The 24,240-nt window shown below is 40.6% G+C and overlaps 1 protein-coding gene across 7 annotated transcripts in view; it reads left to right on the forward strand.

Moving 5' to 3' along the window:
• LOC110532183 (potassium voltage-gated channel subfamily KQT member 2-like) overlaps window positions 1-20,841 on the forward strand; it is a 44,235-nt gene extending 23,394 nt beyond the window's left edge. For 2 of the 7 annotated variants that reach the window (XM_036988122.2, XM_090184420.1), the window contains exons 11-16: window positions 4,302-4,492; window positions 11,336-11,383; window positions 12,673-12,775; window positions 13,038-13,169; window positions 16,591-16,708; window positions 17,218-20,841. In XM_036988122.2, coding sequence (XP_036844017.1) covers window positions 4,302-4,492; window positions 11,336-11,383; window positions 12,673-12,775; window positions 13,038-13,169; window positions 16,591-16,708; window positions 17,218-18,069 — 1,444 coding nt within the window. In that variant the 3' untranslated portion in view covers window positions 18,070-20,841. Of the gene's footprint in view, window positions 1-733; window positions 3,815-4,301; window positions 4,493-11,335; window positions 11,384-12,672; window positions 12,776-13,037; window positions 13,170-16,590; window positions 16,709-17,217 lie in introns of those variants that run through there. The other 5 variants (XM_090184419.1, XM_090184422.1, XM_090184423.1 and 2 more) reach the window with 5 other exon arrangements.
• The last annotated feature ends 3,399 nt before the right edge of the window (window positions 20,842-24,240 follow it).

Consider the following 24,240-nt stretch of genomic DNA (forward strand, 5'->3'; position numbering starts at 1 on the left):
GGTTTTGATGAGTCTTGTTTTTTTACAATGTGTGTCAGATATGGATGTACCTTTTTGATAAGATCCTCCTTCAAGAACAGTGACCTTACATTTACCCACAGTGCCCTAGCTCAGGGGTTCCCACACTTTTTTATTCAGGCCCCCCTTCCAGCATTGGGAAACATCCATCTATTTCTATGCGCACAGGCACCGTTCGGGACACGAACTGTTCACACACCTCTATATGTGCAGGTTCAAAGCTTATTTTCCTGTAATTCTACACGTTTTGCCATGGGGTGCAGAGAAAATGTTGCAGTTTTGAAGCTAATTTTCTTGCAGTGTCTAATGTGTATGCATGAGATATTTGAATGACTCTAACCTTACAACAACATCTATGGGCAAAAAACAAACTAGCGAAACAAGTTACCTGACTTGGGCTAGTTGATCTGGACATTCCTGACAAGTTATATATACAGTCGCTTTCTAAGGTAGGCAATGGCTGACACGAGAAGAGGATAACTGATTGTGCACAACCCAATTTCGAAATTGTACCTTGTTCATTCTACTATTACAACCTTCAAGATTAATTTGAAAGCAGGATGAGTTCCTTAAATCAATCTACCGTACCAGTCAAAAGTTTGGACACCTACTCATTCAATGGTTTTTATTTTATTTTTACTACAATGAAATAACACCCATGGAATCATGTAGTCAAAGGGATGACTTTTTCAAAAAAGTGTTAAACAAATAAATGTTTTTTTATTTTTTTATATAGTTGAGGTTCTTCAGAGTAGCCACCCTTTACCTTGATGACAGCTTTGAACATTGTTGGCATTCTCTCAACCAAGCTTCATGAGCTTGTCACCTGGAATCCATTTCAATTAACAGGTGTGTCTTGTTAAAAGTTAATTTGTGGAATTTATTTCCTTCTAAATGTGTTTGAGCCAATCACTTGCGTTGTGACAAGGTAGGAGTAGAATACAGAAGATAGCCCTATTTGGTAAAAGACCAAGTCCATATTAAGTTAAGAACAGCTCAAATAAGCAAAGAGAAACGACAGTCCATCATTACTTTCAGACATGAAGGTCAGTCAATCCAGAACATTTCAAGAACTTTGAAAGTTTCTTAAAGTGCAATTGCAAAAACCATCAAGCACTATGATGAAACTGGCTCTCATGAGGACCGCCACAGGAAAGGAAGACCCAGAGTTACCTCTGCTGCAGAGGATAAGTTCAATAGAGTTAACTGCACCTCATATTGCAGCCCAAAAATAAATGCTTCACAGAGTTCAAGTAACAGACACATCTCAACATCATTTGTTCAGAAGAGACTGTGTGAATCACCAATAAGAAGAAGAGATTTTCTTGGACCAAGAAACACAAGAAATGGACATAGACCAGTGGAAATCTGTCCTTTGGTCTGATTAGTCCAAATATGAGATTTTTGGTTCCAACCGCCGTGTCTTTGTGAGACGCAGAGTAGGTGAACGGAGGATCTCCGCATGTGTGGTTTCCAACATGAAGCATGGAGGAGGAGGTGTGGTGGTGCTTTGCTGGTGACATTGTCATGATTTATTTAGAATTCAAGGCACACTTAACCATCATGGTTACCACAGCATTCTCCAGCGATAGGCCATCCCATCTGGTTTGTGCTTAGTGGGACTATCATTTGTATTTCAGCAGGACAGTGACCCAAACACACCTCCAGGCTGCGTAAGGGCTATTTGACCAAGAAGGAGAGTAATGGAGTGCTGCATCAGATGACCTGGCCTCCATAATCACCTGACCTCAACCCAATTGAGATGGTTTGGGATGTGTTGGACCACGGAGTGAAGTAAAAGTAGCCAACAAGTGCTCAGCATGTGTGGGAACTCCTTCAAGACTGTTGGAAAAGCATTCCTTATGAAGCTGGTTGAGAGAATGCCAAGAGTGTGCAAAGCTGTCATCAAGGTAAAGGGTGACTAACTTTGAAGAATCTCAAATATTACATATAATTTGATTTGTTTTTTGGTTACTACATGATTCCAGATGTGTTACTTCATAGTTATTCTGCAATGTAGAAAATAGTGCAAATAAAGAAAAACCCATGAATGAGTAGGTGTGTACAAACTTTTGACTGGTACTCTATATATATTTTTGATCTATCTAATTATAGATATATTTCTTTGAGGGGGTGGGGACCCCCGCGCCCCTGACAGTTTGGGAACCACTGCCCTAGCTAAGCTCACTTTGCCCTCACTGCCAACATTAAGCTTTTATCCACAATTCTAGGTCCTTTCCCAAGATCAACATTTGAAATGTGTTAATTACCCCACCGGCATAGAGAACATGGCCTTAGTGACCCAGTAACATATATGAATTTCATAATGGGTCACTGTAAGGCCATGTCTTTGCGATTTGTAGAACGATTACATTTAACAGCCAATGCTGTGGTGTGGACTGTAGATATTTCTGCCTACTGTTTCTGATTGACAGAGGGCTTTGCATAGGCGCTTTGTTGCGTTTTTTTTTGTGGGACAAAAAAAATATTCTTTCAATGTTTATTTTCCAGAACGGTATGGATCACTTTTGTTCCAGGTTCTGTTTCTGTTCCTTGAACAAATAAATACAAATCCTATTGGAAACAAGTAGAGGGTGTTACATTTACAGTATGTGATGCAAGGTGCAACCTAAACGTGTAAACATCATTGGAAAGGAAAAGGCTCAACGCTCACTTTACCATTACAAATTCTTAGTTTTATTAAGTAAGTTTATTTTCCTGTTTTCCTGGTCTTGCATTAATAATGCAGTATTTTGGTCTGTGTTATTGTGTAAGGCCCCACTGTTATAAAATGATAACCGATTCGTCATATCATTCCAAACAGTTTTTTTTCTCCCATTATTTTCTGATTAATCAAAGTACTTAGAATATGTTCTAAGTCTTCAACAATTCCTCATCTTCTACCATTGCTCATTCGTGCATCATATGCACCATCCTCTTACTGACCATTACAAGGCCAGCCACTTCATTTTTCAGATGCACTTAATTCCTCCATCACTGTTATCTTTTGTGTCTCCTCTACTGCCCACCATTCCACTATCTCGCTCTCCAATGTCCAGTATTGACCATTCACACAAAGACGACATGCTTTGTGGGTGCTGCCCGAGAACCTATAGGTACTGTTGCACAGATACTAACATCTGCACTGCAAGTATTTAAGTCTCTATATACCTGTCCTTACTTTCCTATCTGTTCTTATATTTTCCCACTTTTGACACATGTTCAGCTGAGTAGATGAAGCACATGACTAGCTGACTCTTTTTAATCCCCCTCAGCTATTGAGAATCAGTCAAATGTAACATTAAATTATCCACACAACATAACATTCTTTGAAGTAAAAAACTGAATATTTTCTGCACATTTACCTGAACAGCTTCCTAGAAAATACAGATGTACGTCTTAGTTTTTTGTGACAGAGCATTGATTTGTTGTTTCTCTTATGCAGTTTTTTTTCCCGCTTGTTGGCTTTTTGCTTAGTCATCCCTTTGACAACTTTTGTTGAAAAGCAAGAAAACAACATGCCTTTTACGTTGGTATCTAACAAGCATTTCCTTTGAAATGATTCCCACATACAGTACAGTGGGAGACATGATGGTTAACCCTGTCTGCATGACCTGATTTACTTTTTGCATAGAGATGACAACCCTTCTTTTTCTTTTTGAGGCCTATCACTGTGCTTCCCATGCATGCTTGCTTGTTGCTTCTGCTGCTTGCCTGACCGAATGCTCGACTATGTGCACACGGAAAAGGCTCCTTCCGCTGTAGGACATTGCCTCATTTTAAGTTACCGTAAGAGGTAAGACCTTTAATCGCACAGACATACCTCAGACATCACACTATGCTCACATCACATTACTACTTTATGTATAAGCAGGTATAGATATACAGTAAGTACAGTAAGATATACATGTTAACATGCTATATTTATGAGTGAGAATAGCCAACATAGTCAAGCCCACATCATTACTAAGGTTGACTAAAATGTATTCTTGATTATTTAACTACTTGTTGACACATTGACACTGCCAAGCTATTTTAGTTTCCCTACCCATATGATACTTGAACTAGACATAGTGAACACAGCCTAGACAATATGTCTAAAGTAACTCTTGTTCGACACAGCCCTATATTGCTCTTATACTGCACAGTATGCACATGAGTCATATCACCATGGGAACTCAAACCCACATGGATTATCCTTACATCACAGCAAAAGATGCATCATCCATACATATCTATCTCCCTCTCACTCCGTTCTGTATTTCCTTCACCGGTCCCTGTAGCCGGAAGCCTAGTCTAAAGGACAAGGTGCATCCTAGTCCTTCCAAGATGGCTGGGGCCACAGGGAGGTCCCAGTCCCCTGGGCCTGAAGACGGGGCAGAGGGAGGGCCGAGCTGGAGCTTTGCTGACCGGGCCCAAGGGGCCATGCATGCTTTCCGTGCCAGGGGCAGCACCTCGCGCCAAAACTCAGAGGGTGAGGAGATTCTAAATCTGCACCACTGGTTATATGACTAAGTATTCTGTGTGATTAGCTTATCTTCTTTAGATAGTAACAATATTCTAATATTCCTATATAGACATTACACTGTTGCAAAGTAGGCTATGCAGTACAGTACGCTGTCAGATATGCAAAAGACAAAGAAAACAGTGCATATGCTCACAATGGTATGACACATTCATTGGATGTTAGTCCAAGGAGTTGGACCTAATTAGCTTGGCAGATACCAAATATAATGCTAGGCAAGAAAATATATAGTCAAATAGCTTATTATCTTCTTGACAACATATTTTCAAATATAATGCAAGTCAAGAAGATAATAAGCTATCTTCTTGACCAGTATTATATGTGAAAATACGCTATCTGCCTAGCTAATTAGGCCTAAACCCTAGATCAATCGTCCAATGAATGTGTTTAACCATTGTGAGCAAGTGAACCTGTGAATTTTATTTGCTAACATTCTTTGACAAGTGCTAGCGTTCTGTTGGACAAGCTACTACCTGCCTACCATTCTGTTTGACTAGACATGTACCTAAATACATTCTGTGAAACTAGTTGTCTACATGACTAGCATTTCTGTTTGACTATTCATCTAACTGAATACTATTCTGTAAAACTAGTTGTCTACATCAGGGTTTCCTAAACTCGGTCCTGGGGCCCTCCCCTGGGTGCATGTTTTGTTTTTTTCCCTAGCACTACACAGCTGATTCAAATAACCAACTCCTCATCCAGCTTTGATTATTTGAATCAGCTGTGTAGTGCTAGGGCAATAAACGAAACGTGGAATGAGTTTGGGAATCCCTGGTCTACATGACAAGATCTCTGTTTGACTAGCCATCTAACTGAATACCATTCTGTAAAAATAGTTGTCTTCATGACTAGCATTCTGTTTGATTAGACATCTAATGGAATACCAATTTGCTTATCTTTGTCTACCTGACTAGCATTCTGTTTGACCAGCTGTCTACCTGGCAAGCATTCTAGCTACTTGACTAGCATTTTGATTTTGAATATCTGCCTGAAAGCCATACTGTTTTCTATCTACGGTATCGGACTAGCAATCTGTTTGACTAGCTACTGTATACCTGGCTAGCATTCTGTTGAACTACTATTGTATCTACCTGTACAGCTTTCAGGTTCACTAGCTACCTCCCGAGCTAGACATCAGTTAGACTATCTATCTGACTAGCATTCTGTTTGACTATAGTTATCTACTGGACAACCTTCTGTTTGTTGTCGTTAGCTCTACTGTATGTCCTCAACTTGGAGTTCAGAGGATGTGCAAGGACGTTTTACTCTGTGGCCCCATGCCAGCTGTCACCCAGCGTGCCAACTGTAGTCTTTAAGGGATGTGCCAATGGCACTTCATTAAAGTGGTACTCCAGAACTTTTGTATAATTTCAGCCAGTAGTTTTGAAAGTAGTGCTCACAAGCCAAAAATGGTTCCCTGAAAATTGTGCACAATTGTGTACTACGTCATCCATTTTGTATGATATGTTACTTGTTGCAATTCGTGTGATAGTTTACTAATTTCAATTCATTCAGTAAGTGCTTAAGATCCCAGCATGCATCTTTAATTGCGGTCTAGTGTCTGGAAGATGCACTAATGTTGCAGTCAGACAATGCAGATGGGATGCAGAGTAAGGTTGCGAGTAAGGTTGCCAATGTCAATGCCCGTTCGTCGGTGGTTGGTCAACAATACTACTCCTAGTAGAAGTGGGAACTATGGACAGGATTCTTCAATGAAGTGATTGGTGTCATTCAGTGAGAGACGACTTGTTTTCATGCAATGTTTTTCACATGAGAAATACTACACCAAACATCTTAAGCCTTATTTAAACAGGGTTTGTTTTACTGGGGGTGGGTGGGTAATGTAAGTATGTGAACGAGCACAAACACCACCTGTAATTTTAGTCCTGTCCCAATCTGTCATGTCTTCATTTTTACATTTCCAGCCAGAATAACCTACTGTTTTTTGGCGAACTCCTCTGGCAATACTATCCCCGTGCGAATCGACATCCCTGTGTTTTGAGAGAAATGTCTGCGTTTGACAGGTGTTGATCACGGTTTGAGGAAGAAAACAATAAGTTATTTGATAAATTGAACGAAGTGCTGCGCATAGCCTATGTATACAGTTGAAGTCGTAAGTTTACATACACCTTAGCCAAATACATTTAAACTGTTTTTCACAATTCCTGACATTTCATCCTAGTAAAAATTCCCTGTCTTCGGTCAGTTAGGATCACCACTTTATTTTAAGAATGTGAGATGTCAGAATAATAGTAGAGTTATTTATTTCAGCTTTTATTTCTTTCATCACATTCCCAGTGGGTCAGAAGTTTACATACACTCAATTAGTATTTGGTAGCATTGCCTTTTAAATTGTTTAACTTGGGTCAAACATTTCGGGTAGCCTTCCACAAGCTTCCCACAATAAGTTGGGGGAATTTTTGGCCCATTCCTCCTGTCAGCTGGTGTAAATGAGTCAGGTTTGTCGGCCTCCTTGCTCGCACATACTTTTTCAGTTCTACGCACACATTTTCTATAGGTTTGAGGTCAGGGCTTTGTGATGTCACTCCAATACCTTGACATTGTTGTCCTTAAGCCATTTTGCCACAACTTTGGAAGTATGCTTGGGGTCATTGTCCATTTGGAAGACCCATTTGCGACCAAGCTTTAACTTCCTGACTGATGTCTTGAGATGTTGCTTCAATATATCCACATAGTTTTCCTCCTTCATGATGCTATCTATTTTGTGAAGTGCACCAGTCCCTCCTGCAGCAAAGCACCCCCACAACATGATGCTGCCACCCCCGTGCTTCATGGTAGGGATGGTGTTCTTCGGTTTGCATTATCATTATGGCCAAACAGTTCTATTTTTGTTTCATCAGACCAGAGGACATTTCTCCAAAAAGTACCATCTTTTTTTCCCATTTGCAGTTGCAAACTGTAGTCTGGCTTTTTTATGGCGGTTTTGGAGCAGTGGCTTCTTCCTTGCTGAGCGGCCTTTCAGGTTATGTTGATATAGGACTCGTTTTACTGTGGATATAGATACCTTTGTACCTGTGAAGATGCTGGAGGAAGCAAAGTCCTTTGCTATTGTTCTGGGATTGATTTGCACTTTCCGCACCAAAGTACGCTCATCTCTAGGAGACAGAGCACGTCTCCTTCCTGGGCGGTATGACGGCTGCATGGTCCCGTAGTGTTTATACTTGCGTACTATTGTTTGTACAGATGAACGTGGTACCTTCAGTTGTTTGGAAATTGCTCCCAAGGATGAACCAGACTCGTGGAGGTCTACAATTCTTTTTCTGAGGTTGATTGGCTGATTTCTTTTGATTATCCCATGATGTCAAGCAGAGGCACTGAGTTTGAAGGTAGGCCTTGAAATACATCCACAGGTACACCACCAATTGACTTAAATGATGTTAAAAAGCCATGACATAATTGTCTGGAATTTTCCAAGCTGTTTAAAGGCACAGTCAACTTGGTGTATGTAACACCCTAGACCCACTCCAATTTGCTTACCGCCCCAACAGACGACTCAATCGCAACCACACTGCACACTGCCCTAACCCATCTGGACAAGAGGAATACCTGTTAATCGACTACAGCTCAGCATTTAACACCATAGTACCCTCCAAACTCGACCCTGGGTCTCGACCCCGCCCTGTGCAACTGGGTACTGGACTTCCTGACGGGCCGCCCCCAGGTGGTGAGGGTAGGTAACAACATCTCCACCCCGCTGATCCTCAACACTGGGGCCCCACAAGGGTGCGTTCTGAGCCCTCTCCTGTACTCCCTGTTCACCCACGACTGCGTGGCCATGCACGCCTCCAACCCAATCATCAAGTTTGTGGACGCACTACAGTGGTAGGCTTGATTACCAACAACGATGAGATGGCCTACAGGGAGGAGGTGAGGGCCCTCGGAGTGTGGTGTCAGGAAAACAACCTCACACTCAACGTCAACAAAACAAAGGAGATTATTGTGGACTTCAGGAAACAGCAGAGGGAGCACCCCCCTATCCACACCGACAGGACAGTAGTGGAGAGGGTAGTAAGTTTTAAGTTCCTCGGCGTACACATCACGGACAAACTGAATTGGTCCGTGAGCGTTGCAACCGAGGACAGATGATTTTTACGTGCTTCAGCACTCGCCTATCTCGTTCTGTGAACTTGTGTGGCCTACCACTTCGCTGCTGAGCCATTGATGCTCCTAGACATTTCCACTTCACAATATAACAGCACTTACAGTTGACCTTGGGCAGCTCTAGCAGGGCAGAAATTTGACGAACTGACTTGTCGGAAAGGTGGCATCCTGTGATGGTGCCACGTTAAAAGTCAGTGAGCTCTTCAGTAAGGCCATTCTACTGTCAATGTTTGGCTGTGGAGATTGCATGGCTGTGTGCTTTATTTTATACACCTGTCAGCATCAGGTGTGGCTGAACTAGCTGAATCCACTAATTTGAAGAGGTGTCCACATACTTGTATGTATGTATGTATACATATGTATACATGTATCTTCTGTATGTATGTATGTATGTGTATATATGTATGTATGTGTATATATATATATATATATCTATGTATGTATGTATGTATGTATGTATGTATGTATGTATGTATATGTTTATATTTATATATATATATATATGTATGTATATGTTTATATATATTCATATATATATATATATATATATATATATATATTTATATATGTATGTATGTATGTATGTTTTTATATATATATATATATATATATATATTAGTACCAGTCAAAAGTGTGGACACCTACTCATTCAAGGGATTTTCTTTATTTTTACTATTTTCTACATTGTAGAATAATAGTGAAGACACCAAAACTATTAAATTAGATATATATATGGAATAATGTAGTAAACGAAAAGTGTTTGAAGAATCTAAAATATATTTTGATTTGTTTAAGTAGCCACCCTTTGCCTTGACGACAGGTTTGCACACTCTTGGCATTCTCTCAACCAGCTTCACCTGGAATGCTTTTCCAACAGTCTTGAAGGAGTTCACACATATGCTGAGCACTTTTTGGCCGCTTTTCCTTCACTCTGCGATCCAACTCATCCCAAACCATCTCAATTGGTTCAGGTCGGGTGATTGTGAAGGCCAGGTCATCTGATGCAGCACTCCATCACTCTCCTTCTTGGTCAAATAGCCCTTACATGCCTGGAGGTATGTTGGGGAATTGTCCTGTTGAAAAACAAATGATAGTCCCACTAAGCACAAACCAGATGATGGGATGGCGTATCGCTGGAGAATGCTGTGGTAGCCATGCTAGTTAAGTGTGCCTTGAATTCTAAATAAATCACAGACAGTTTTACCTGCTCTGCGTCTCACAAAGACACTGCTTGTTGGAACCAAACATCTCGAATTTGGACTCATCAGACCAAAGGACCGATTGCCACCGGTCTAATGTCCATTGTTCATGTTTCTTGGCCCAAGCAAGTCTTTTCTTATTATTGGTGGTTTCTTAGCAGCAATTTGACAATGAATCACGTAGACTCCTGTTGCGATTGTGATAGAAAAATTGCGTATTTACCTAATTTGTTTGATATTAATAGCTAGCAATTAATACTTAACACATAGGAAGATGTTTCTATTCTGTTTAATTCTGTGTTTCTGTAAAGAGATGGTTTCCACTCTAGCTTCCTGCTGTTGGTCTGGGCATATGGTCAAGGAAATGGGTTTTGCTGGAGATATCTTGAGCTGACAATGACTTGGTGATTAAAAACCTAAAGTTTGAATTTCATAGACTATGTGGTGTGTGTGACACGAGATGGAGATAGTGTGAAGGAGTATATAACAATCTCTCATTGTCTCATCTTCCTGGCATCTGGGAAAAAACTAAGCCGGGTTGGGGGTAAAACAACATCCCGTGTAGATAACCAAGGTGGCTTATGGGAGTACTGTAACCAGCGCTGACCAAGCATTTTTAGGTCCTATATATCATCTGTTTATTCGTTATTAGTTAAGCACTCGACGGTTTCATTATTGCAATAATTAATCGATGTTGAATAAAGATGATTGTTTGAAGAAATGACAAAGTCTCTCTCACTTCAATGGAATATTTCACGGCAAGATGTGTCTGTTACTTGAACTCTGTGAAGCATTTATTTGGGCTGCAATCTGAAGTGCAGTTAACTCCAATGAACTTATCCTCTGCAGCAGATGTAACTCTGGGTCTTCCTCATGAGAGCCAGTTTCATCATAATGCTTGATGGTTTTTGCGACTGCACTTGAAGAAACTTTCAAAGTTCTTGAAATGTTCTGTATTGACTGACCTTCATGTCTAAAGTACTGATGGACTGTTGTTTCTCTTTGCTTATTTGAGCTGTTCTTGCCATAATATGGACTTAGTCTTTTACCAAATAGGGCTATCTTCTGTATACCACCCCTACCTTGTCACAACGCAAGTGATTGTCTCAAACGCATTTAGAAGGAAAGAAATTCCACAACTGTTAATTGAAATGCATTTCAGGTGACTAGCTCATGAAGCTGGTTGAGAGAATGCCAACAGTGTTCAAAGCTGTCATCAAGGCAATTGGTGGCTACTTTGAAGAATCTAAAATCTAAAATATGTTTTGCTTTGCTTAACACATGATTCCATATGTGTTATTTCATAGTTTTGATGCCTTCACTATTATCCTAGAAAGTTGTAAAAAATAAAGAAAACCCCTGGAATGAGTAGGAGTGTCCAAACTTTTGACTGGTACTGTATACATTGAATGACCAAGCTGATCCTCATGAGTTGTGTTTGTTCTCCTCTGCGGCATGCACGTTAAAGTGCTGATTGAAATGCAGGATGAAGACTTTGGACTGAAGAGTTCTCCAGGTTAGATACAGCCCTGGCCTTTAGTATTTACTAGCTAACTGATATTTATGACGAGAACATTCTACATCAGTCTCTTAATCAAATGATAAGTTGTAACTAACATCTTAACACTTAGATTGCATCGCTTTTTTTTTCACATTATGCCTATGCATTGTATGATACTATAGACCTATCATTGAAACAATGTCATAGTGAAGATTTTAATGGCTTAACATTTGCCGTCTTACGACTTTCCTTCATGTACTGTACCCATACATGAGAATTTACTGAGGATTCCATACGTGGGTTCACGTGTTGTTTTGGCATTGTTTTATAAAATGCCTTTCATTTTGTTTATGCCATTATTGTATATCTCTCCTCTCCTTTTCTTTGCAGCAATTGAGGGGTTAATAAGTAAGAACTAATTATGTTTTATTGGTTGGCTGTAGGGAAGAAGCAAAAGCACAGCGCATTTGTTTATATACACGTTTACAAATGACAGTACGCCTGGAAACCATGCATGTCCAAATTTGCTGAACTTTGCCAACTTAAATCCTCTGTCCATAGGAATTCTTGCTATGCTATAGTTGTTATGACTGCTTATGACAACTCATAAGTCAATTATCATCGAGTTAAGTTGCCTGTATGACAGAGGGTTCAAGTTAAGTGTTACCAACAAGTATAACCTAGAGGTAACTTGTAAATCATTCTAAAAGTAGTGCGGTCAGCTTGTTCCTGATTTAACATGCATGAAGAAACCTTAATTTCATCTCCTCATTTTTTCCTGAACCCTTTTAACAATGTACTCTATCCAAATATAGACCAGCATGTACTGTAATCAGTATGCACCACAGTACAGACCAACACCAAAAGGACTTAAATAGCCTGATTGTTAGCCTAGTTAGCTTGAAATTTCTATTGAGATGACTAGAGAGCCTGTTTTGCTAGCAGTGTAACGTAATGCATGGCTGTGGAGTCATTGGTGGTGGACGGAGGGGACCTCATCAGAAAGCATTCTTGACTTAAACTGCCTCTGTTCGGTAGTAGATCCCTCAATTCCTGCATTCAGTCTTTTTGTTGTTGTTTCACAAATCAATACCGTTGAATTCCACCAATGCTATGGTATGCTAACAGTGCCAACATTCCACACTGGCTTGGAAGCTCTGAACTGCACTGTTGATGCTAACGGCTATGCACCAACTTTGCTTGACTTAATCTGGACACAATAACGGTGTTACAGTATGTATGGGAGCCGGTGGTTGAAGCTTTGACATTGTGGTTGATGTGGTGTCCTTGTCTTTGCTCCATAGAGGCTTGCCTCCCCGGGGAGGACGTTGGGGATGATAAAAACTGCAACTGTGAATTCCTTCAAGATTTATCTCCTGGGTTGAAGGTCACAATTAGGGCAATAATGTAAGAGAGGATTTATATTCACTTCATACCAGAAGAACCCAGTGTCTTGTGCAGAAACTAGCACTTTAGAAATGAGTTCCTCTGATTTTTAAAGGCAGTTGGCCTGTTTATGAACATGCACGCAGTATAATTTGGTTAATACATTTGAAAGAAAATCTGATTCTATTCTTCTGAATGATTACCATACTAAAGTGTGTCAACAGCTGCTTTTGTTTTGAAAAAGACATATTTCTGTTTTCTTTTTCCTAAATGTCTGCTTCAGCATCATGAGGTTTCTGGTGTCAAAGAGGAGGTTTAAGGAGAGCCTACGGCCATACGACGTGATGGATGTGATAGAGCAGTACTCCGCAGGCCACTTGGACATGCTGAGTCGGATTAAGCAACTACAGTCCAGGCAAGACCTCCCCCATTCTTTCATTCACCGATCGTCACACACCCTTTCCCAGCATAGCTCACATCTATTGTACCTCAAAACAGACATGTGTTCGAACAGTGATTATTTTGTTCTTAATAATAGCTTAGCTGTGTTTGTTTGAGCATGTCTGGCACAATAGGATCAATGTGCAAACCCACCCATCTGGCACGGAAGGTTAGCTCAATAAACACTCAAAGTATTAGAAAGTGAACTAAAATACTATTTCTACTATGTAGAAGAAAAAAGTATTCTACTATTAGAACCTCAAACATCGACAGACCCACCAGGTTTTTCATCAGTAGACACACATTGACAGCTGCCACTCTTCACCTCGGCAATTCAATTACCAGTCCTGGAGTGCCAAAGTTCTGCCAGGAGTATTTCTAGCCTGGTAGTTAAATGATACATATTTGTCATTGATTGGCCTGAGACATACATATTTGTCATTGATTGGCCTGAGACATTACGTACCTCGTGTCCCAGGTCTGAATTAGTCCTTGATTAGAAGGAAAAAATGGAAGGCTACGCTACCAAAGGTAACCGCCCCGTTCCGCCGCCCCCCCCCCCCCCCCCCCCCCCCCCCCCACCCATTATGTTCTGCGCATATGTTTCTTTACCTCTACTTTACGCACAATTGTGTGTGTTCACCCTCCCCATCACTTTATATTTTCCATTTTACTCACCGTCAATTGTGAATGATAATTCTTCCAGGTTTACCAGTGAAATGTCCATGCAGCTTCTGCATGCCAACCCTTTGATCTCAGTCAATTTCATGGGAATATGCATTTTGGTATTTTTCTTGAATGATACAGGCCTAAGCTCCAGTGTTTTTGTATTATGTACAGTGAAATAATTTAACAAACTGTAGCCTACCTGTGTTTAATCCAAGCACATACTGTATATTGCCTAGTGGGGCATGCTGCGCAAAATGTTTGAAAAAGAATCATCCTAAAATCTCACAAGAAATGAAGTGGTGTTTTTCGTCTCATTATGCGATTATATTCAGTTCTGTTATGTCGAACATGAATGAATAATTTTGTGATCATGCAGACATGGATTCTGCTTTGATCTAACTTAATTGAACAAGCACCATTCTCAATTCAGCATTGAAATTCGGCAGTGTATCCTCTGCACATGCGCAGAAGCTTCAGTGGTTTATCTATCGTAAAAGAGGCATCCAGAAAATGTTGCAACGCATCCACTCTGAAAAGGGAAACCAGAAATGTTTTGCCCTTCTTGGACCGTAATTGAATAGCCCTGCCTTAATTGTCCAGGCTTATTCAGTCTGGTGGACTATTGCAGATAGAAATGTAGAGCATAGATTTGACACGGTTTTGTCACTGTATATTTGTTGTGTCACTGGACACATGCATGTTGTGATGATCACTAAACTAACATCCACCCCTGTGTGTGCTATGCCTTCTTCTGGCACGTATCCCGATGACAGACACATTTATGTGATGTTTCATAGCTTGAAACAACTTAATTCATTTGAACAGTATTTAACAAGTCAAGGGAAATGTCGATTTCATATATGTTTCTCCCTCAAATAACTACCACGTTTGTTTTCATTAGCTGTACATATGTGTTGGACATGTATCATCTATTCCAACAATGAAACTGTAGGGCCTGTGTAAATTTCTGTTAAAACAACAACCAATATTTCATAGCTAACGTGGTTCTTTATTTCTCTCGACAACCCAGTCACACAGCTGTGAGAAAGTAACAAATGTTAGATCTATGTTTGACATAAATAACCATGGTAGCTGCAAAGTGTTTGAGAAGCTAATATATTTTGACTTATTTGTCCATGTATTTGGTCAGATTCCCATGTGTTGCTTCATTTTGCGTTGCGCTCACATCTTCTCTATGTGCCTTGCCAGTGTAGATATGATTGTGTGGCCTCCTGGCCAATCTCCTCCTCGCCATAAGAAGTCTACAGAAGGTCCTAGGTTAAGTCACTAGACTGCACTTTTCCTATACGCAAATGACTGTAGAACGTAAGGAAATTCTTATGTCATGCTGACATAAAGGCTGCATAATGTGCATTAGCCACAAGAATGATAAAATGCCTGTCCTAATTTGTAACAATGACAGATATGGCACTAAATTGTGCCATAATTGAGTAGTAGGTTATCATGTCCTGTTATGACCGGTATTAGGTCACTCTGCTACACGTCTTTACGTCAATTGGGGCTCTAGTAAAGTGCCATCAAATGTATTTATTTAGATGAATAACAACCCTTTTGTAACTCCGGCTACTTGACAGCTCATTGTATCACTCCAACTAAAGCCCGATAGACCGAACCATGTCTTTAGACAGTCGACATCTGAGTGGATTTGCAGTCTAGTAAGACACAAAAAAAAACAGAAGTAGTAGATTGAGCAATCCCTCACGCTCTTCTTTTGTAACGTTTGTGGATATTGTTGTGAGGGAAATGTTGCTCATAGTTTATAGTGATAGTGGTAATACTTTACTTAAAGCATCTGGGCAAAATGCATTATGATGCCATTACAATGTATTGTACGACTTGTCATGAGCAAGTATGACCCTACCCTTTATAATCTCTTACTGTATTCATCTCATAATGATACGGACTAAATGAGAGCCTGTTTGAGACAGTTTAAGTATTTATCCATAAAGAGACATAACATATTACAAACCTTGATATAAGACATTATCAAAGGCTTGAACATGCTTTAAACAAGTTATAAAGCATTATACCTGGATGCTTCAATAGTGTTCATGTGATAGCAATACAGTTATATAGATCTTTTCATTCTGAATGTCATTAAGAAGTGAATCAGCAGGGCATTTTCAAAAGTTTAAAATGGTCGCTGAATTGCTCATTTCATAGCCTTCAATATGTTATTTCCATTGGAAATCAGTGTCTCATTCTTTCTGAAGAAAAGGCCAATAGCACACACGCACAGGCAATGGGCTGAGTCATGTAGCCTTACACAACAGGGGTTTGACACGGCTGCTTTTGTATCGGAGAAAGAGGGAGAGCTCCCCTGTTAGGAAGCTGTGGAAATGAAGCCTGAAACATAGTGAAGCATGCCACGTTGTCTCCTCATTTTCATAGTTGTCGTTTTTTCCCATCAATATTGTTGAGGCCTGGAACTCACCATTTTCAGCGTCAAAGAACATGATCATTCTACAGCACCAATTCCATATGCACTCTAAAAAGACCAATCTCTAACTTCACCGACATGATTCTAGTTTTGTCTTACCTTTCTAATTTTATACACCTGCTTCACTAATCCAGAGGGGGAGACGTAATTTAAATTGTGAAGTTAGTCTACTCTATAATGTTTCCTTTTGCTAAAAACACATCTCTTTGACTCTCTGAATCAAAGCAATAGCTTTATCCTCGATATCGCTTTCTCTAAATGCCAGAGTGGACCAGATTGTTGGTAAAGGTCCTCCAGATAAAGGTGCCAAAGGTGGCGGTGACGGGGAGAAAGAGGAGGTGGACCCCAGCATGATGGGACGTATGATGAAAGTGGAGAAACGGGTAAGCCATGTGTTCCTCTGACCTTATCTCAGCCTCTCTGTCCTAAACAGTCCCGGCTCTTGGTAGAAATGCCCTTAGAGACGAAACACACCGTGTCAACGAACAGTTAGAAGCAGGGGGGTGGCCGTTCTGACACCTGTCGCCTCTGACCAGAACATCGGCCATCATTTTCTGTTCATTTTCCTGACAATGCAACATGTTGAATCGCCACAGTTTGTCGACAACCAGCAGGTGATTCTAACCTGCTGTTTTTAGCCATTCATCTCTGTGGTGTGTAATCTGATCTAAGATCTAGGATCAGATTACCCTCCCCTCCCCAAAGCAGGTGATTCTAACCCATTGCTTTTAGCCGTTCATCTTTGTGGTTTGTAATCTGATTACCCTCCCCAAATCCTAACCCAAACCGTTTGGGTGTGAAAGGCCCAACTGACCTAAGATCAGTGTCTATGGGCAGTGCCGTGCTACACTACACATGCAGAGATTATATGGGACTCTCTCTCTTCCTGCAGGTGGGCTCCATGGACAGAAAGCTGGATTTCCTGGTCAACGTGTACGTACAGCGCATGGGCATCCCGCGCTCTGAGACAGAGGCCTATTTCAACTCAAAGGAAGCCTACCCTGCACCCCCTTACATTAGCCCCGAGGATTGCAAGGAGGAGAAGCAGGAGGAGGAAAAGACAGTGAAAGAGGAGGAGAAGAAGGAGAAGAGCTGCTCCGCTGCCGAGGTCCTCCGCTCCGTGGAGAGGAAGAAGTGCTCCCCGGAGCCCAGGTCTTTGGGCACGCCCTCCGGCAGCCGCAGCCGCCCCTGCACCTCCTGGGAGCACCAGCTGCAGCACCCTCTCAGCCAGCCCGCCTGGAACAGCAGTGTGGCCAACAGCCCCTCACCTATAGGGGGGGGCAGCGGAGAGCACTCCCCCTCTCTGTTCCGCCTGCCACCCCCTCCCCCACCCATCCACGAGCGCTCATCCTCCGGGGCAGGAGGGAGCAGTAGCCGGGAGGGCTCCTCCCAGGGCAGGAAGCGCAACAGGAGGCAGAGGCGTCAGCCAGACGTGGCCCCGCTGCCCACCGCGGAGAGTGACACGTCCCTGTCCATCCCATCAGTGGACCACGAGGAGCTGGAGCGCTCCTTCAGTGGGTTCAGCATCTCCCAGGCCAAGGAGGACTTCTTTGGGGCGTCGTTCTTCAATGGGGTGGCTGCAGAAACAGGGGCATCTCTCTGCGCCAGGGTTAGACCCTTCATTGCTGAGGGTGAATCAGACACAGACTCTGACCTGTACACCCCTGGCGGCCCCTCGCCCCTCTCCTTCAGCGGTGAAGGGGCAGGGGGGTATGGAGACAGAATCTGGCCACCTCTCAAGTAGGCTAGGATCAGAATAACTGGCCCCTAGTATGAGCTGGGATGGATTGAGATATGAGGGGAGGATCAAGAAGATTGCATATGTTAACGCTTGTCACTTTCACAAACAAAAAATGGCCCAATTGAATCTGTCTTGTGTGATTGTATGTGTATGACCATTGAGGTATTCAGAGTTGTTTTAGATAGGGTGTCCAATCACCCAAATGCTTGAGTTGATGCTTTTCATGTGAACTGAAGCCGATTTTAAGTTAAAAGATTAATATCTACTGCGCTTTCTGAACACTCAGTGATTTCTCTGGACCAAAAAATGTGGGGGGATATTGGAAGATATGTCAGTACAGTAGCCCATCAGTCGGCTATACCTACAGTACAAGTCACCTACTGTATGTTTAGGTTATGCTGAGCCTTCGAAAATGATCACTGCCTTGTTGGTTTTATTCCAGTATGACATTTTATTAGAATTGAATTGTTGCTAATAGTTTTCATTCTGAATATGGCGCTCAGTTAAATCAGTGGCATTAGTATATGATTTAATCATGAATTTTTGCGGCAAATTCAGTATAATTCTAAAAGCCAAACTGTAATGTGCTGATGGGTTGTGTGCTGTGGTTTATGTACTGTTGTCCTTGGTAGAAAACATTATCGCAAACAAATAGAGAATACTGTAGATGCCGCTGCACAACCCTTCTTAAGCGTATGGTCTTATTAAACACTGTACTGACTCCTGGAAACGCATGCCTTAAATGAGTTCTGCAGAGTAATACACAACGTACAGTTCTACACTCTTATTTAACCGCACGATGACAGAGCGAGATGACAAGATTCACATGACATGATTTTTAAGAGGAGGAGTTGTAGAACTGAGACACAAGCTAGTAGGTAGGCTTTCTACTTTTGAGTTTTCATCAATAATATCTTACTGGTGGTGTCTGTTAAATATGTCAAGTCAATTTCTTAATTTAAAAAAAAAACTGCACGAACATAATAATAAATGAACTGCATGGCATGTACAACAGAATAGTTGCTTTAGATAGGATGTGTATGACTGTGGCAAGTAGGAACCAAACTAAATTACATTCCTCAACCATTTCCTCAACCATTCCACAGATGATCGACAGAAAGTGGGCAGAACAGGAAAATAAAACCAAGCAACATTGCATGATTGACTTCAACTTAAATATATACACTGCCGTTCAAAATTTTGGGGTCACTTAGAAATGTCCTTGTTTTTGAAAGAAAAGCACTTTTTTTGTCCATTTAAAATAACATCAAATTGATCAGAAATACAGTGTAGACTTTGTTAATGGTGTAAATGACTATTGTAGCTGGAAACGGCAGATTTTTTTTATTTTAATGGAATATCTACATAGGTGTACAGAGGGCCATTATCAGCAACCATCACACCTGTGTTCCAATGGTTGTGTTAGCTAATCCATGTTTATAATTTTAAAAGGCTAGTTGATCATTATAAAACCCTTTTGCAAAGCTGAAAACTGTTGTCCTGATTAGAGGCAATAAAACTGGGCTTCTTTAGACTAGTTGAGTATCTGGAGCATCAGCATTTATGGGTTCGATTACAGACTCAAAATGGCCAGAAACAAATAACTTTCTTCTGAAACTCGTCAGTCTATTCTTGTTCTGAGAAATTAAAGCTATTCCATGTGAGAAATTGCCAAGAAACTGAAGATCTCGTACAATGATGTGTACTACTCCCTTCACAGAACAACGCGAACTGTCTCTAACCAGAATTGAAAGAGGATTGGACAGCCCCGGTGCACAACTGAGCAAAAGGACAAGTACATTAGAGTGTCTGGTTTGAGAACAGACACCTCACAAGTCCTCAACTGGCAGCTACATTAAATAGTACCCGCAAAACACCAGTCTCAACGTCAACAGTGAAGAGGCGACTACAGGATGCTGGCCTTCTAGGCAGAGTTGAAAAGATAAAGCCTTATCTCAGACTGGCCAATAAAAATGGAATATTAAGGTTGGCAAATGTACACGCACTGGACAGAGGAACTCTGCCTACAAGGCCAGCATCCTGGAGTCGCCTCTTCACTGTTGACATTGAGACTGGTATCAAAAAATGTGCAGTTTTTTTTTCCAAAAACGAGATTTCTAAGTGACCCCAAACTTTTGAACGGTAGTGTATGTAATGGCGCTAAGAATTTGGAACATCTCTGTAAATGCAGTCTTGCTTGCAAATGTTTGTCTCTTTTCAGGCACATTATCAGATTCATTCAAAGAATATGCAGACTTTAGTAGTTGCTAGTTATAATTTCATGGCACTGAATGAGACCCGAAGAAAAACATACATTTGAATGTAACCCCAATGCACTTTAACTCACACGTTTTCTATGTTGTTATTCCGTTTCATGTTCATAATTCAAATGAAGAAAAGAGAGCAGAACTAGAAATGCAATTTGAAAAGAATAAGGTCAAAATAAGCAGTCAAGCATTGTCAATATGTTTAGCAGCATCAGAGGTCCATCATCAAAGCCTTAATTACTTTCCCCAAATGAGACATAAATGTTACTGTCAGAACCACCCTTTTGCCTTTTCTGTCTATGCCATTTACATGAAGCCAAAATACTGCAGTCTCAGAACCACCATACTAGGCACTGTTCACAACTAAAGATAAAAGAGCAATGTTATTTGTCCAAATATATGCTTGCCGGAATGTTACAACCCAAAGAAATTACCACAGCTTTTACATCTGTAATATCTGTAGTTATGTACCTGCGTTGACAAAAATAAACGTTGTACATCACTGGGATTGTGTTGAGGAGGATTCTTTCAGTTAAAGGATGAGGGTCACCAATGACCATAGGTCAGAATCCAAACTGAATATTGCTCTGTTTCATTAGTTTCACTTCATAATGAAACAATAATTTTTGTTTTCAATTCCTGGCTTCAACAATCCATAGAACCAGAATGGTGTAATGATAACCAAATATCACTAGAGGGCAATCAAGTCCTCTAGTTGAGAAGCAGACCTGGATTCCATTTGTATTTTGGCATTCTCTCCCCCATCAGTTCACGTTAAAATGTACACTTCATGTGAAGAAAATGAGAATGTTATCTGACTGACAGTCATTTGAAGTGGGTGAAGGGGAAGCTGGTTAGTATGCTCCATCTGCACCACAATAATACATTTTTCTCCAGTGTGCACTTGTTCGTTCCTTCCCACGTGTGAAAGCATTGGATTGGTGTCCAACATGGACCATTAGAGGGAGTTTCCACTATCTTTCTTATAGGTCCCACAGAGTCATTGTTTTTCCCAAGTAAAAACAGCCTTGTAGTGACCGAAACGTCACCTATAATCTTTTGACGCAGTTAAAATGCTCATAATTGTACCTTTTTATCTCATCTCCATCTATCAGGAAGCCTGAAAGAACAGGTTGAGTGGGCGGGGCACCTATATTCATGAGTTTACCTTGACTGACAGCTCTCTGAAATCGTTGTGGTCATTGCCAGGTAACTAGGTAAACAATGGGCCACATTATTGATTACTTGACTTCCAAGGCTAGATAGTATATTTGTGTTTGAATACCCATACTAACATACAATATACTACATACCAAATACTATCAGTTAATTTTAGTATAATGTAAACTTAACGCTATCGTTTCAGTTGAGCGTACCAGCACTTCACCTGTCTACTGGAAGTTGATGATGTTGCTATGCAACCTCTTGCTAGCTTGTTAGCATAAAAAATGACTATCCAGACATTTTACAATTTCAGGTGTGTTCGTAAATTCAATCTCGAGTGCCAGAGTGCACTGGCTAACGTTGGCTAGCTACTTCCAGACACAAATGAAATAACACCTCACTCTGACCATATTCCTCAGCCTAGCAGAGCTGGTTAGGCTGTTTTCATGTTATCCAGAATGTTGGTGACTGTAACTGTGCTGCTAGCAACAGTTGAATTATTATTTTTATTTTTTGCAGACGTTTACTGACACCAGCCATGTTCAACAGGTGTTCATCAGTTATTCTGCGCTTTGGCACACTCAGATGGGAGTGCTCTGAAATCGGAGTAGATAGCCAGAGTGAATTTACGAACGCACCCGGAGTAGATATCCAGAATTAACCATGTCCATTGGGAAAGCAAAACGACTACACCACTTAGCTAAGAATGACATGGATAATCAAGTCAATAAACGTTGGGTAGTTACATAACTATATGCTAAGGTCAATAAATGTTTGGTAGTTAGTTAGATGGCTAATATACTGCCTCGCAAGTTCGATGTATTAGTAGCCAACTAACGTTTGGTAACTAACTAACATACTGCTGTAATGCTCAGCAATTCGTAAGGATAGCGTAGCTAACAAATTGTCGGCCAACATAACGTCTAACATAACTTATTTGAAAAGTCTACTTTATTACATTGCTCTACATTTTCTTAACATTTGTAATAATTAGTTAAAGCAATGAGTTTGTATCCACTCTCGTTGGACTTTGGCTGTATATTTTCCCCCATTTTCTTCAAATCTGAAAACGTTCTGAAGCCACGCCCATTTTCTGAACAATTGCATTATGGGCCCCAAAAGCATGGAAAAAAGTGTCCACTGCTTGTAAACTTCGTATTTTGCTGAATTCAGTACTATATCCTGGAACTTTTGGTATACTAACTATATCCATACTATGACCAATAAGCATACACAATTTCTGTCACAAATAGTATGGTTAGTGCAGTTAGTATGAGAATTCCAACAGAGCTTATGTCTCAACCCATTTTCTCTCAAATGGCCTAATGGGTTAACAGAGTTGTTCATGGACTGTTGTGTATTGCTGCTGTTTGTCAGATACCTAATTGCCTTTCAATTGTTTTGTAACTAATTACAGAATACAGTTGATACACTTCTTCACAAGAAATTAGTCAAGCCTGAGTAAGCTTTGAAGCTAAGACATGAGGGTGAAAACAACGTACAAGAAATGTACTGGACAATGTCTTGGTGCCTCTGCATTAGCATTATAAATAACATTTCTTTGATCATTTACAATAGGCCAGCATATTCTAAATAGTCATCAAAATAATGGTGTCATCAATTATTATTAGAACCTGAAGCCGAATGTAGGACCCTGGCCCCCTACTGTGTGCAGGACCCATTTGTACAATTTGTAAAACTCATCTCTCGTCCCAATGCTAGAAAAAAACAATACAATTTATTGATATTTTTTATTATCACTTAAAAATGAATTACTTGGTTGCGTTTCCAAAAAGCACCAACTACAGAGATTGATGGGGAGAGGAGGGTAGGGGGACCCATGTACCCCGCTTAATTTAAGCAGGCTTCAGTCACGCACTGTGCGATTGAAATGGGAAACAAATTCAGCCTTGTCAGGCCTCTCACACTGGGCAGACGGGTCCTGGGATGGACAGCTCGCACAGCTTCGCCACATACGGTGCTGGTTCAAGGGTGACCTTGTTGAAGAGGAGATCCAAGAGTCTGTCTACGTTGCCTGTAATGTGTTTTAAAAGGGAAATGTTATAGGTAGTGAATTATATTTTCTTTACTATACTGAGTTTTGATGCTATCAATTCAATGATGTAGTGAGCCACTTATTCTGCAATGTGTTTTCTGGTGTTGTAGAAGTAATAATTTAGAAATATGCAATATTTACTAGTATTTAGAATTATTGTGTGCCTGAAATGCTAAATTGATGCAGATTTGGAATGAAAAACTATGACTTACATTATGTTGGATCTGTCTTCACAGGAGTCACAGCATATCCCCCTTCTTTGCTTTGGGAATGCTGATATTAAATCGCAGCATTCCTGCTGCGGTCGGCATTCTCATTGAAATGCATGGCGGCCAGGGACAGCGATAAGGGTTTGTTTCAAGTTTTAATGCCACATGCACATTTGTTTAGGAAAAACTATACTCTTGTAGCCATTATTCATTACACGTGATGATAAAAAAACATGTTTTTTTGTGATGTACAGTGATTCTTCCTTTAAAAGTTGCGTCATACTGCACCTTGTGGGCTGCTGCAGCATTCTATGGCACGTTATTTCATTGTCAGCCATTTTTTACATTAATGCAAGTTAGTGCTAGTTTGACCACCAGAGAGTAACTTTAAGAAGCATTTGCTAGTTTCCCATATTGGCATTACTAGAGATTTTTTATTTTTTTTGTAATAATATAGTACATGGGATTGATTTTAAGA

This window comes from Oncorhynchus mykiss, chromosome 9 (genome assembly GCF_057628025.1).
Source record: "Oncorhynchus mykiss isolate SJ-2025 chromosome 9, ASM5762802v1, whole genome shotgun sequence".
NCBI lineage: Eukaryota > Metazoa > Chordata > Actinopteri > Salmoniformes > Salmonidae > Oncorhynchus > Oncorhynchus mykiss.